Here is a 14,566-nt window from a genome sequence, read left to right on the forward strand (position 1 = left end):
GAAGACACAGAGACGTGCATTATTGTACATTTTAACATGAGAGAAACAGTGAGTGTAGTTTTTCCCTAGACTGACACACAAAGACACACTTTATTGCCATTACCATTAGTGACACATTACGTTACTGACACAGGGGTACATGCTATATTACCATCAGAAGCTCACATTACTAAACCATGCTAAATTACCATCTGAGACCATCTGACACGATTGTACTGACACCCACAGACACTGTGGCTATACAAGCTGTTACTTCTCACATCTTTACTCGCTGGCCTACGTATGATGTTGGCCAGATCTGGCACTCTTCCTCATGTTAGGTTAATGGTGTAAATGCAAATCAGGTGAATGTATTATTTTTTTCTCTTAAAATTTAAGTTGCTCAGGATAGGAGAACCTGCTAAATTAAAGGCATACTATGCAGTATTTTCTATTTGAAAATAAAATAACTATGCCAAGGCATATCTATGATGCATTGGCAATCTCAGTATTTACACACTTTGGCCAAATTCGTGCTCCTTTTACCTGTATTTGGTATTCTGAAATGTGTTCGGGACATTTTTGGGCATGGCGCTCTTTTCTATGTGGGGAGGCATGGGCATGACTACAGAGCCTGTGGTTTGGGGTCAGATTCCAATGTGAAGTATTTGTTGCTAGTCAGCTGCTGGAACGGAAAATGCAAAGAAGCCTAGATACAGTGAAGCAAAAAGACAAGCCGACAGGGCTAGTTCAAAAACTAGAGTCAACCTTAGAATTACTTTTCCTGGTGGCTAAGCTGAAGTTCGCCCATGGGGATGAAAAGCGAAGAGCCGTTGGCCTGTTTACTGTTAGACCTATAAGTCATATTTTTTAGCTAGGTAGTCCACCTTAAGCAGCTAGATGCCTATGGTTTGGTAGCTTTTGTATCGGATTATGTTCTTCCATCAAGATGTCTTCCCCCCCTGTGGGAACTGCTGTTGCGTTTATAGTTGCAACTTAGCTAGCTTGGTAAATTTATTTCAATCAAGGGAAATTAATTTGACACAGCATGCATGCTACCTAGCTAAGATTATGTGTAGCAAACTTCACTAACAAAGCTAACAAAGTTGCTAACAATTATGAAAAGGCTACAGATAACTTCATGAAAAAAATCATTCACTTTACATGTATATTAGCTAAATGGTAAATGGTAAATGGACTGCATTTATATAGCGCTTTTATCCAAAACGCCCCATGTAGCTATTTATGATAGACCTATGGCTGGCTAATACTTATTCCACTAGCAATTACATTTTTATATCCCAAATTTAACTATATATCCAGAGGTAATTTCAGGAAGCAGGATTACTGAGTTAGCTGGATAACTGCGTGGAGTAAAACCCAGAACAACTCTTATCTAGTTCATGTTCCAGATTTTGGAGGGTTTTGAGTTTTTCTCAGTGCAGTTATCCAGCTAACTCAGTAAACCTGCTTTGTGGAACAGGGCCATAGAATAGCCAAATACCACACAAGGAAAAACACAAAATACACTACGGCACTACGGAGTCGCTACCATACCATGTTCCTGCACGCTAAGGGGTACACTCACTCTAAAGATAGTTATAGCACTACCTAATTACTGTTACCATCTATATGGAATCATTTATATTGTTTATACTGCTAAAAACGTTATTTTCAATATCTCTGACCACCATGCAGCTCTTCGCTTGACATATTTCTTGTAGTGCTCGAGGGTGTGTCCTCAACAGAGGTGTGGGTGGGGTTGAGGACGAAGGAGGTGTGAGTGGGGTTTACAAATACAGAATCCACTGGGCTGCAAAATCCTATATAGTAGCTATACATACCTTTAATTCAATATAATGTAAAAAATGAACTTTTTTGATTACTTAAAATCTACTTGAGCAACAATTTTAGAGATAATAAGAGATATATTATAGATTTGCAGAAGGCATTTCTTTTTTCTTTAGACAGAATTCTAAATTATAATGTGAAATGATGACATTCCGGAGACCTAGGGCAGAACTGCCCAAATGTGCACATGCAACAAAGTGCAACAAAGGAAAAGTAAATGAGAGAGAACCAGTGTGTTTACCTCTTTCTCTTCTTCATGTAAGCAAGAGCCCCACCAGCCACTGCGACACACCCCAATGCGCCGAAAGTGCCCCCAAGTATTGCCCCTAGTTGGGACTCAGAGTTGGGTCCTGCAGAAACTGTGCATAGCCACACAGTGCTGGTTAAACAGTGCTGTACACACGCTAGCAATGCTGCTAATTACAGCATGAACACAGTTCAGCCAGCGTAATAAACAGGTTCTACATGCCTCTCCAGTTGTAAACATGCTACAGGGCTTCAACTGAGCACTTGTGCACACTGTGAGACTGTTGTAATACATTGTGCTATAGACTCAGACCATTCATATTATTACATGTTTGTACAGGCACATTATTGTATTATATTTAATGTGATTATATATCACATTAAATACATAATATATTTCAGTATGTCATTACTATTATTCATTTAGCAGATATTCTAACTTAGAGGGACTTCCGTGCATACAGAGACATGCATAGAGAATAGGAAACTAACACAATCAGTAATGAAGTAAGAGCTAAAAAGTGGAACTAACCAAACTGCCTTTTAGAGCCAATATGATCATTTCATAAAGGCATTTAGAAAAGTCGCTGAATTTTAATTCTTATTATGACTGTTGGACACCAATGGGACAGGTTGGGATACTCTTACACTTCCACAGCCACGAACACTTAACTCTTCACTCATACTGTACAATCCACTACACACTTACACTTTCTATGATAGTTGCATTTATGTTGCATTTCAGCTTTCAAATATCAGTATCTCACCTTTAACTGTCAAAAAAACGGGAACTGAGGAAATTCTTCTCCTCGGGACTTACACGTACAGGTGTAATTCCCGCTGTCACCAAAGCCGGCATTCGCCACAGTAAACTGCTCTGTTATCACAGCAGTCTCTGTCCCATTGAGAGTCCAGGTGAATGTTGCAGGAGGTACAGATGATGCAGAACAGGTCAGCACCACTGTATGACCAATTTCTATCTCACTGCATCCCTGCATGACAACATCCTCTGGACCATCTGTAACTCACAGCACAGCCAGTTAGAGTGAAGCACACTGCTTCACTCTAGTGAACACAGCTGTCAGAAATGTTGCGGATGTACAGACAAGATACTGAGAGCTTCATCATGGCGGTGTCAGCCAGCAGCAATGCTTCAACATCCAGTATAAGGCCTTTTCAGAAGAATGGAGGTTTTTATAGCAGCAGAGGGTGGACCAACTGCATATTACTGCCCATAATTTTGAGATGTTGGATGTCAGGTGTCGTCCTACTTTTGGCTGTGCAGTGTATTTAATGTGCTTACATATGCATATATTTAATACATTTAAAAACATGTTAATTTCATACTTATATTACACAATAATTAGTAAGAATTACTTCTTTCTTAAATGGGAAAATAAACTGATTAGAAAAAAGTCCTGTTTGAATATAAGCCTATGCTTTGCCAATACACATTTACAAAAAAATAAATAATTGCTGTAACATGGTAGATTTAATAGCCTACCACGGATTCGGTCGAACCCCGGGATGCCAACTTCAAAATGTACCGAATAGCTACGCGCTATTTCTTAATCATACTACTTTCACCGATACAATCTTTACAATGTGACAAATGCATAGTTTAACACAGCATAGAAAGTTCCTGTCAGTGCACGCATATCGTGGCGTACACCGCCCGGACTGCTGCTGCCCTCTGCTGCACCCAGGCAAACATTGCCGGGCATAATTAAGAACATCGTGCAAATTGTTAGTTTTATCGGCTGATACTGATTGTTGGCCGATATAACAGCACATCCCTAGCGTTAACTGCTAAGATGATATTCTGTAGATCAATTAAAAATAATGACAGTTACCCAATCCTTTTAAAACCATAGCCAGATTCATGTCTGTGTGCCTGTCAAAATAAAATCTGAACATCTCTGAGCCAATTAGTAGAACTTTCCAATCTCTTTCTCTCTCTGTCTTTTTCTATTTTTCAGATGCAGCCCCCAGACCAACTGAAAAGTGTGTGGCAGGAATGAATTCCCCTTTTCCTGGGGGATATTTCTATTCAAACAGGTGGTCTTCTTCATTTTGTCAGACAGGCCCCTTCCTCACTGAAGAGGCCATTACCAGGTGCTTAAAGGGAAAGGCTCTCTACCTATTGGGTGACTCCACTATGCGTCAGTGGATAGAGCATTTGGAAGGAAAGCTGAAAGGTAATGACTCGTACAAGTCTAAGGGAAAAATACATCAGCTTGGGTTTATACTTGCTGAAGGCAAGAATGTCAGTGTACCCTGTCGCCACTTTGCCGTGTCCCAGTCAGCAATCTAATGTGTGCTCCTGTGATACATTGGCCATGGTTAAGAGGCACCTGATATGATGTATTAGTTCCTGAGCATTCTTTTGAATTACTGCCATTTGGGAGTGGGTTTGGATTTCTATGGTGCAAAGCACAGGTGTCCACTCCTGTGCTTTGCACCACAGGTGACAGAAATTATTTATTCATTATGTTTCCTCAGGCCTGAGATTCATAAAAAAAGTGGAGGATACATCACAGTTGGCTGTTGATGTCCATAACAACATCACTGTCCTGTGGGTAAGGCATTCTCATCCTTGGATTGGCTATCGTGAAGTCAACATAAAGACATCAGTCCCCATCCCAGAAGTACTGGATAGCATAGCAGTTGGTGGTGCACAGGAGGATGCGATAGTGGTCATTGGGATTGGGCAGCATTTCCGGCCCTACCCCCCCGAGGTCTTTATCCGAAGGCTACGAAATATCCGCCGGGCGATCCTGAGGTTACGAGCCCGCAACCCCCAGGCAAAAGTCATTGTAAAGCTGGAGAACAGCAGGGAGTCAAAGCTGACACAGTTCAGTAACTGGTATGGCTACATGCAGAACCGGGCTCAGAGGGAGGTGTTCGAGGACATGAATGTGGCTCTGGTGGATGCCTGGGACATGACTGTGGCCGCCAACACTTTTGCCGTCCACCCTAAAAGACTCATTGTCTCTAATGAGGTGGCTGTGGCCCTGTCGTTCTTCTGTCATTAGGGGCAGTGTGCTCCCTGAAAGGTTACTCTGTAAATGTGTGTATTTGGGTACTTTTTTTATGAATTGCATTTGGAGATATGCTTATAGTGTTGGATATCTAGTCTTTACATTATTCTCTTTGAGGGACAGACAGTTTTAGTGACAGACAAAGATAGTTTGATCTGGCAAACTTGCTCATAGTTCACGCAGTGTTATTTGAGATCGAATAGGATCACAAATTCCTGTTTGAGTATAGGAATGCTCTCTCTATCTGCTCCCGCCCTCAAAACCATCAAAGGACATCATGCTGAAGGTCTTGTAAAGGTATGCAAACCTGTGGTGTCTTGGGGTTTTCGCTTCTTTGAACGCTTTATTACTTCATTACCTGGAGACACAGCACACTAGAATTACTGGTGATCAGACACCCAACATAGCTACAGGACACACAAACTCCATGTTCCTGGTGTTGAAATATAGTTGAATTATTTTGTCATAAGTCATTCTGATCCTGTTGAATTTCTATTACAACTCCTCCTACAGCTCCATTCAAAGGTCTTAGTGTTAGCGAATTCTGACCAGAACAGCTCCTTGAAGAGAAAAGGTTATAAAAATAAATGTAATTATTTTAGTATGATTGCCTACATGGGCATAGACTAGAAATCTGATATTGCATGCCTTAATGAAGAAATATAGATTTCAGTATTTGCTATGTGAATTGAACCATATTTACATGTAGTTTTGCCTGAGAAATATTGTGCACTCTTACCAAAGGAAAGTGTGTGTTGAGTATTGCGATTATACAATAAATCCATAGACTGTACACATAAATTACTAATAATAATTCATTTAAATATCAAAATATATTATCAAGTGGTCATATAATCAATTTGGAGAGAATAGGGGGCAGAGCACATACCATACAGTTAATTAGTAACTACACAAATATTATCAGTTTCCTTGTGAAACTGAGCAAATTAATAATAAATGAAACTAAAGCCATCTACCAAACAGAAACATGCTTAAAGTATCAATTTTAAACAGCACAAAAACCAATGATCTTATATTTAGAAAGAGCTATCTTTCCTTATCTTTCTTACCCACTTTTACAAGAATAATTTCACCCGATCTTTTATGAACATAAAACTTTAAACAAAACATTCTTAGTTTTAATGTAAACCTGTAAAATGATGGATGTCTGTTTGATTTGTATTGTTCCTGTAAACAAGTAAAAAAGCCTCACCTGTGAGTCGGGTCAAAGTCAGAGGGGTTACAGTAATCCATTGAAAAGCTAATCTCTGCCTGATGGGAAACTACCTTTAATCAGCTGCTCGAAGTGATTTGCAGTTTACTTCCTCTTTTGCTGAAATAAAGTTTCAAGAATTTGCCTTTGTGACCCAATATGTCTATTTAATGACTGCTTTTAGGTTTGTGTATTAACCCATTTTGATAGAATTCAGAATTAAGGGGAAATTAAATCTTTGTAAGCGATTTCTGAAAGCAGAGCTTAGCAGGTTGATAAGAGGACAGTCTCAACGTTCATATACAGTAAATGATTAAAAAAATGAAAGAGAAAGTTACTACTGTAACTGCTGCTAAAAAATTTGCAGTCAATAAATTCTCGCCATTCAATTTTTACTTCTTCTTTTACTTTACTTCTTCTATTTTGACTTCTGCATATCGCATTTGTGTTTGTACTCCACTTCCTCATTCTACTCCTTACTGGTAATATCACAGAACCTATCACAGAGGTTTTGTAAAAAATGTTACAAAACCTTTGAGTCTCAGGTATAAAGTTAGTGAAGAGAATCAGAAAAAAGTGTAGGCATTTAGACTGTATTATTCAACAAAAATGTTACTTCACATTTATTTACATTTACATTTCAATAACCAGAATTTTACATTTATTAAATACGTGCTTAGCATTCAGCAAGATAAATAAGGTATTGTTTATCCAGCCATCCATCCATTAATCATTAATTAAACCAAATAATGAAAATACACTAAATCAATACAATTATGGATAAGAACCAAAGACCTAGAATAATGTAAGCATTCAGGCACACTTGCTCACACAAATGCACACACACAAACACACATCCACACATAAGCTCATATCTCTGCTGATCTTGTGGCTAATGTGAAAATGAATGACAAAGGTCATTTATAATCTACACACAAGAGTCCTGCCATTCTTCAAATACTGAAAAAGAGACAGAGAGAGAGAAACAAGGAGGGATTAGAGAGGTTATATGACTTTTACCATGACTGCTGCAATTTCACTGTGATTTACACACAACAGAATTAAAAGTACAGTTAAAATGATGTATCACAAACTTTTGATTGGACTACAAAGAATACTTAAATCAGATATTTATAAGCAAACCTGTTCAGGTTGCTGTAGGTAGCAGTATCTTTGAATCGCAATTCCTCATAATCTAGAAACAAGAGGGAGAAAGCTGTTGGTACAGTTGCTTGAAAAAAGCTGTTCCCAATCTAACGATTACAACTTTTAACATGGTCCAAAATGAGCAGGGTCTTACCAGGTCTGTTTTCAGAATCAACAGGACAGGGCAGATCAGTTGAGCCCTTGAACACAACAGCAAAGGAACCAACATTACATTTTTGCCCAAAATGTCATAACGACTACAAAAATAGTATGGGCAGTACCCAGTCATTATAAACCTTTAAGCCAAACACTCAAACCTCAGACACTTGTGTGCCGAGAGTACATCGCTTGTATGTGTGCAGAAATGTCTCTGAAATGTTTCAGCGGTGATCCTGTTGATTAATGATTGAACCGAGAGGGACAGGAGGCGACGCGTCCGCGCTGTGCAGTGGGGAGGGTAGCAACTCCGGCTAAATTAATTCAAATTCCAGTCTCTCACCGTAGGAAGGTTCTCGTAAACAACAGGCGGACTCAAATCTATGGTATTTTCATACACAGCGGCCTGATGATCTGAAATAACAAACCAGATTGACACAGATGGAAAATGATTATTAGTGCCCATAATTCCACTGATCAAATACAAAATAATTCATACAAATATTGGCAAAATGTCCATTGCAGCCCTTAAACAAAACAGGCATATTCACCTTGGTTGGATGGGCTGTCCCTCCTGTTGGAAGACACAGAGACGTGCATTATTGTACATTTTAACATGAGAGAAACAGTGAGTGTAGTTTTTCCCTAGACTGACACACAAAGACACACTTTATTGCCATTACCATTAGTGACACATTACGTTACTGACACAGGGGTACATGCTATATTACCATCAGAAGCTCACATTACTAAACCATGCTAAATTACCATCTGACACAATTGTACTGACACACACAGACACTGTGGCTATACAAGCTGTTACTTCTTACATCTTTACTCGCTGGCCTAGGTATGATGTTGGCCAGATCTGGCACTCTTCCTCATGTTAGGTTAATGGTGTAAATGCAAATCAGGTGAATGTATTATTTTTTTCTCTTAAAATTTAAGTTGCTCAGGATAGGAGAACCTGCTAAATTAAAGGCATACTATGCAGTATTTTCTATTTGAAAATAAAATAACTATGCCAAGGCATATCTATGATGCACTGGCAATCTCAGTATTTACACACTTTGGCCGAATTCGTGCTCCTTTTACCTGTATTTGGTATTCTGAAATGTGTTCGGAACATTTTTGGGCATGGCGCTCTTTTCTATGTGGGGAGGCATGGGCATGGCGCTCTTTTCTATGTGGGGAGGCATGGGCATGGCTACAGAGCCTGTGGTTTGGGGTCAGATTCCAATGTGAAGTATTTGTTGCTAGTCAGCTGCTGGAACGGAAAATGCAAAGAAGCCTGGATACAGTGAAGCAAAAAGACAAGCCGACAGGGCTAGTTCAAAAACTAGAGTCAACCTTAGAATTACTTTTCCTGGCGGCTAAGCTGAAGTTTGCCATGGGCATGAAAAGCGAAGAGCCGTTAGCCTGTTTACTGTTAGACCTATAAGTCATATTTATTAGCTAGGTAGTCCACCTTAAGCAGCTAGATGCCTATGGTTTGGTAGCTTTTGCATCGGATTATGTTCTTCCATCAAGATGTCTTCCCCCCCTGTGGGAACTGCTGTTGCATTTATAGTTGCAACTTAGCTAGCTTGGTAAATTTATTTCAATCAAGGGAAATGAATTTGACACAGCATGCATGCTACCTAGCTAAGATTATGTGTAGCAAACTTCACTAACAAAGCTAACAAAGTTGCTAACAATTATGAAAAGGCTACAGATAACTAATACTTATTCCACTAGCAATTACATTTTTATATCCCAAATTTAACTATATATCCAGAGGTAATTTCAGGAAGCAGGATTACTGAGGTAGCTGGATAACTGTGTGGAGTAAAACCCAGAACAACTCTTATCTAGTTCATGTTCCAGATTTTGGAGGGTTTCGAGTTTTTCTCAGTGCAGTTATCCAGCTAACTCAGTAATCCTGCTTTGTGGAACAGGGCCTAGAATAGCCAAATACCACACAAGGAAAAACACAAAATACACTACGGCACTACGGAGTCGCTACCATACCATGTTCCTGCACGCTAAGGGGTACACTCACTCTAAAGATAGTTATAGCACTACCTAATTACTGTTACCATCTATATGGAATCATTTATATTGTCTATACTGCTAAAAACGTTATTTTCAATATCTCTGACCACCATGCAGCTCTTCGCTTGACATATTTCTTGTAGTGCTCGAGGGTGTGTCCTCAACAGAGGTGTGGGTGGGGTTGAGGACGAAGGAGGTGTGAGTGGGGTTTACAAATACAGAATCCACAAGGGCTGCAAAATCCTATATAGTAGCTATACATACCTTTAATTCAATATAATGTAAAAAATGAACTTTTTTGATTACTTAAAATCTACTTGAGCAACAATTTTAGAGATAATAAGATATATATCATAGATTTGCTGAAGACATTTCTTTTTTCTTTAGACAGAATTCTAAATTATAATGTGAAATGATGACATTCCGGAGACCTAGGGCAGAACTGCCCAAATGTGCACATGCAATAAAGTGCAACAAAGGAAAAGTAAATGAGAGAGAACCAGTGTGTTTACCTCTTTCTCTTCTTCATGTAAGCAAGAGCCCCACCAGCCACTGCGACACACCCCAATGCGCCAAAAGTGCCCCCAAGTATTGCCCCTAGTTGGGACTCAGAGTTGGGTCCTGCAGAAACTGTGCATAGCCACACAGTGCTGGTTAAACAGTGCTGTACACACGCTAGCAATGCTGCTAATATATTTCAGTATGTCATTACTATTATTATTATTCATTTAGCAGATATTCTAACTTAGAGGGACTTCCGTGCATACAGAGACATGCATAGAGAACAGGAAACTAACACAATCAGTAATGAAGTAAGAGCTAAAAAGTGGAACTAACCAAACTGCCTTTTAGAGACAATATGATCATTTCATAAAGGCATTTAGAAAAGTCACTGAATTTTAATTCTTATTATGACTGTTGGACACCAATGGGACAGGGTGGGATACTCTTACACTTCCACAGCCACGAACACTTAACTCTTCACTCATACTGTACAATCCACTACACACTTACACTTACTATGATATTTGCATTCATGTTGCATTTCAGCTTTCAAATATCAGTATCTCACCTTTAACAGTTAAAACATGGGGAGCTGAGGAAATATTTGAGCCAGTCACAGAATTCTTAGCCACACAGGTGTAAGTCCCGCTGTCACTAAAGCCGGCATTCTCCACAGTAAACTGCTCTGTTATCACAGCAGTCTCTGTCCCATTGAGAGTCCAGGTGAATGTTGCAGGAGGTACAGATGATGCAGAACAGGTCAGCACCACTGTATGACCAACTTCTATCTCACTGCGTCCCTGCATGACAACATCCTCTGGACCATCTGTAACTCACAGCACAGCCAGTTAGAGTGAAGCACACTCCAGCGAACACAGCTGTCAGAAATGTCGGGGATGTACAGACACTAAGAGCTTCATCATAGCGGTGACAGCCAGGTTTGGGTTCATGGGTTGAAGTTTGTTTAGTGGAGCTATAACAACAAACTATTGTGTTGGTCAAATTCAATGTAAAGATATGTGTGTCATACGTCTACATTTTGGCATGTGTGTGTGCGTGTGTGTGTGTGTGCAAAAGAGGCCTGCAGCAAAGACGTGCTACAGGATGTGCTGACCACAAACACCAGCCTGCTCTCTTGCGAAGTAAGACAGAGAAACGATTTTAAGAAAAGGAAGGTCAAGAGACGGATAAGCCACCTCCGCACACATCTACCAAAGTAACATTTCTAAAATTAATATTACTGAGTAGTTAACGTGAAGTTAACGTGGGGCCAGGTGCAAGGCGATTTCACTGCCAGACCCATACCATGGTCAGAAGGACCAGGTGATTACCAAACCACAATAGGGGACCTACTCGGGTGCATATGTGACCATTTCCCAGTCCGAATGGGCTGGGGAAAAGTACGAGGGATACAACAGGTCCACTGAATTTGTCGTAGGACTATAACAATAAACGAAATAAACTATGCACAGTCAAAACTATTACACAATGAAATTATTTTTCCACTGTAGTTTTGAAATGTGTAAAAGACAAATAAAAGACATTCTAGAGTTTAAAAATAAATATAGACCACAATTCACTCTACTCACAGTTGACGGTAAGGTTATAGCTGACAGAATCGGTGCTCACAGGGTTGGTAAGTCTGCACTGGTATTGTCCATTGTCAGTGCCTTGTAGAGGGTCTATGGACACAGAGCTGTTGTCACCAGAGAAAGTGATTCTGTTGCTAGGAGACAGTGGATTCCCATCCTTCAGCCACTTCCTGGAGATGATGGTTCCAGCAGTTGCCTGACAGCTCAGTTTGGCAGAGCTGGTACCTGCGATCAGTACTTCTGTGGGACCTGTGATGCTGGCGCCAGATATCTTCTCTACATAGGAGAGAGAACACGAGTGCACACACTCAAAAAATGAGTAGGTAATAGTTTCAGTCATTTCAACACCAAAATGTGTGTCTGAATCCTTATGTTAAACCATTGCATGAAATATTGGAATGTTGGTCAAAATTGTAGTTCTAATGTATGAAATTCAGAATTCGGTATCTGAATGACAAACCGATTTCATGCATGAGCCGTTCAAAATTACATATACAAAATCTGAACATTACCAGTTCCCACCTAAAAAAAAACAACTGTAATGTCAGAGATTATGGAGATATCTATGGTGTGAAAAATCAATATTTTGTTGCCATTAATTTCCCTCACAGGTTTGCTCATTAGCAGCAACCTGCTGAAATATCTAGTATCACTTTGTCTGAAAAACCTGGAACAGTGAATCCATGAGAAACCTGGTCTCTGACTCACTAAGTTTCATTCAGAAACCTGCTCTCTGGAACATTGATTCTATGAGAAACCTGGTCGCTGGAACATTGGTTCAATGAGAAACCTGATTGCTAGAACATTGATTCTGTGAGATTCCTGCTCTCTGGAACACTGAGTTTGAGAGAAACCTGCTCTCTGGAACATTGAGTTTGAGAGAAACCTGCTCTCTGGAACATTGATTCAATGAGAAACATGGTCACTGGAACATTGATTCTATGAAAAACAAGGTCGCTGGAACGTTGATTCTATGAGAAACCTGGTCGCTGGAACATTGATTCTATGAGAAACCTGTTCTCTGGAACACTGAGTTTGAGAGAAACCAGCTCTCTGAATCACTGTGTCTGTGAGAAACCTGCTCTCTGGAACACTGAGTCTGAGGGATGCCAGTCTTTCAAACAACACAAAGTTTCTCTCCCTCTGTCAGTTTTAAACTCTAATTTTCGTTTTGGTCGGCCAAAGCTTTATTGTCAAACATATGTGCACTGCCTTAAAATCTTTGGTGGAAACTCATTTATGTTGTATGTCTTGGTTTGGACCCCAGGAAGACTTGCTTTTTTCTTTGGTGTCAGCTAATAGGGATCCTATTAAACTTGGACTTAAAACTGAAGCTCCTCATATCAATTTCTTTCAAAATAATATGCATTCATACAAATTTGCCTAGTATCTTTAGACACATATACACCCATAGAAAAAAAGATCAGCTTCTGCTTGTGATCTCTGATGTTTTCCCATGATCCCCTATGAGCCAGTCATAGAGCTGTGACACTGAATGGTGGGCAAAGAGTAAAACCAGGTACGCTATCATGCACCATTTCTTAGAAGAGAGGAGCTACAGTACAGTCTGAAATTATAATCTTATTTTCATTTGCATTATTTACACAATGCACTTTCAAGGACACAAGCACAAATGGAACACTTTGGTGGGTAATTAAATAAGCCAGTTACAAAATGCTTAACGATGAACAATTCAGTCTATAGTACTTTCATTTTCCCTTACAGCAATAACACAGCTGGTTAAACCAAATTTTTCACCCAGTCAAGAGCAATGTTTTTATTGTATTTTTTATATTACTTTCAATGATTTTCAGTCATATGTATCCCCACCTCATATTACACTGCAAGATTTTGCTTCTCACAAAAAGAAACAGTCCGACAATGAAAAAATCCTTTTGCCAACCATATATGAATCCTCAATTGACTTACAATTCCTGGTTATCCTCTTTATACCTTCAGATGTTTTTTAGCTTATACCACAACATATGATATGCCATTTGGACATGCAATGGTTCCCACATTCTTAAAATAAGAGCACTAAGACTATACTGATAGTTTCCGGTCTAAGTAGAGAAGTAAATCGCAGCAATTATTCATGGATTGTCATTTTGCTTGCTGGACATGGAAACGTCTTGCCTGATTCAATAACCAATTAACAGTGTCCTCTTATGAAACAACAGAGCAAGGTCCCCTGACTAACAGAAACCTTGTTTATTCTGTGGCAACATCTCAGTCTTCTTCTAGTCACCTCTACAGTAACACAACCAGTATCTTCACCTACTGCGAGATCTCTAATGTCTAGATGTCTAAACCCCCAGTGTTGTCTATATGCCTCTTACTTACCCATGACAGAGATCAGTAAGGGGTCAGAAGGCTTAAACCTCAGGGTTTCGATGTTATGGGCCCAGCAGGTATAATTGCCACTCTGATTCTCCTGAATGTTCTCCAGCTTCAGTTTCTGACCCTCTGTGTTCAGCATTGTCCAGCATTAAAAGCCCATTTAAACTCTGCAGGAGGGCTGGACTGAGCTGAGCAGGACAGAGTGACGTTGGACCCTGGGGTTTGGAATTCCTTCGAAGGGTCCACAGTCACCTGAACATTATCCGGTCCAACTACAACACATTGCTTGTGTTAACAATACAAACAAATGGGCAAGAATTTGAGAAGGCTGAAGCAAAAACTGGCTCATATTCAATTGATCATCAGTGATCAACCAGCCCAACTGCAAGACAGCATTGGCTCAGTGATCGCTCTACCACTGCTAACAAGGTGACAGTAACACAGCAAAAGGTAAAGGAAAAAGC

The 14,566-nt window shown here is 39.8% G+C and overlaps 2 protein-coding genes across 5 annotated transcripts in view; one reads left to right on the top strand and one right to left on the bottom strand.

Annotated features, from left to right (window-relative positions):
• Nucleotides 1-5,464, top strand: part of LOC118237053 (NXPE family member 4-like) — a 23,330-nt gene extending 17,866 nt beyond the window's left edge. The window contains exon 7 of the mRNA XM_035435452.1: nucleotides 4,943-5,464. Coding sequence (XP_035291343.1) covers nucleotides 4,943-5,111 — 169 coding nt within the window. The 3' untranslated portion in view covers nucleotides 5,112-5,464. The remainder of the gene's footprint in view (nucleotides 1-4,942) is intronic.
• The window catches only part of LOC118237061 (carcinoembryonic antigen-related cell adhesion molecule 1-like), a 15,770-nt gene extending 1,406 nt beyond the window's left edge, over nucleotides 1-14,364 (bottom strand). Inside the window, exons 1-9 of one of the 4 annotated variants that reach the window (XM_035435482.1) lie at nucleotides 14,106-14,353; nucleotides 11,760-12,038; nucleotides 10,739-10,996; nucleotides 10,179-10,287; nucleotides 8,184-8,206; nucleotides 7,976-8,046; nucleotides 7,631-7,676; nucleotides 7,474-7,525; nucleotides 6,927-7,290 (exon numbers count right to left, since the gene is read on the bottom strand). In XM_035435482.1, the coding sequence (XP_035291373.1) occupies nucleotides 7,284-7,290; nucleotides 7,474-7,525; nucleotides 7,631-7,676; nucleotides 7,976-8,046; nucleotides 8,184-8,206; nucleotides 10,179-10,287; nucleotides 10,739-10,996; nucleotides 11,760-12,038; nucleotides 14,106-14,241 (981 nt within the window). In that variant the 5' untranslated portion in view covers nucleotides 14,242-14,353 and the 3' untranslated portion in view covers nucleotides 6,927-7,283. Of the gene's footprint in view, nucleotides 1-2,071; nucleotides 2,190-6,926; nucleotides 7,291-7,473; nucleotides 7,526-7,630; nucleotides 7,677-7,975; nucleotides 8,047-8,183; nucleotides 8,207-10,178; nucleotides 10,297-10,738; nucleotides 10,997-11,759; nucleotides 12,039-14,105 lie in introns of those variants that run through there. The other 3 variants (XM_035435464.1, XM_035435491.1, XM_035435473.1) reach the window with 3 other exon arrangements.
• Nucleotides 14,365-14,566: the final 202 nt, after the last annotated feature.

The sequence above is a fragment of the Anguilla anguilla genome, chromosome 1 (assembly GCF_013347855.1).
Source record: "Anguilla anguilla isolate fAngAng1 chromosome 1, fAngAng1.pri, whole genome shotgun sequence".
Lineage (NCBI taxonomy): Eukaryota > Metazoa > Chordata > Actinopteri > Anguilliformes > Anguillidae > Anguilla > Anguilla anguilla.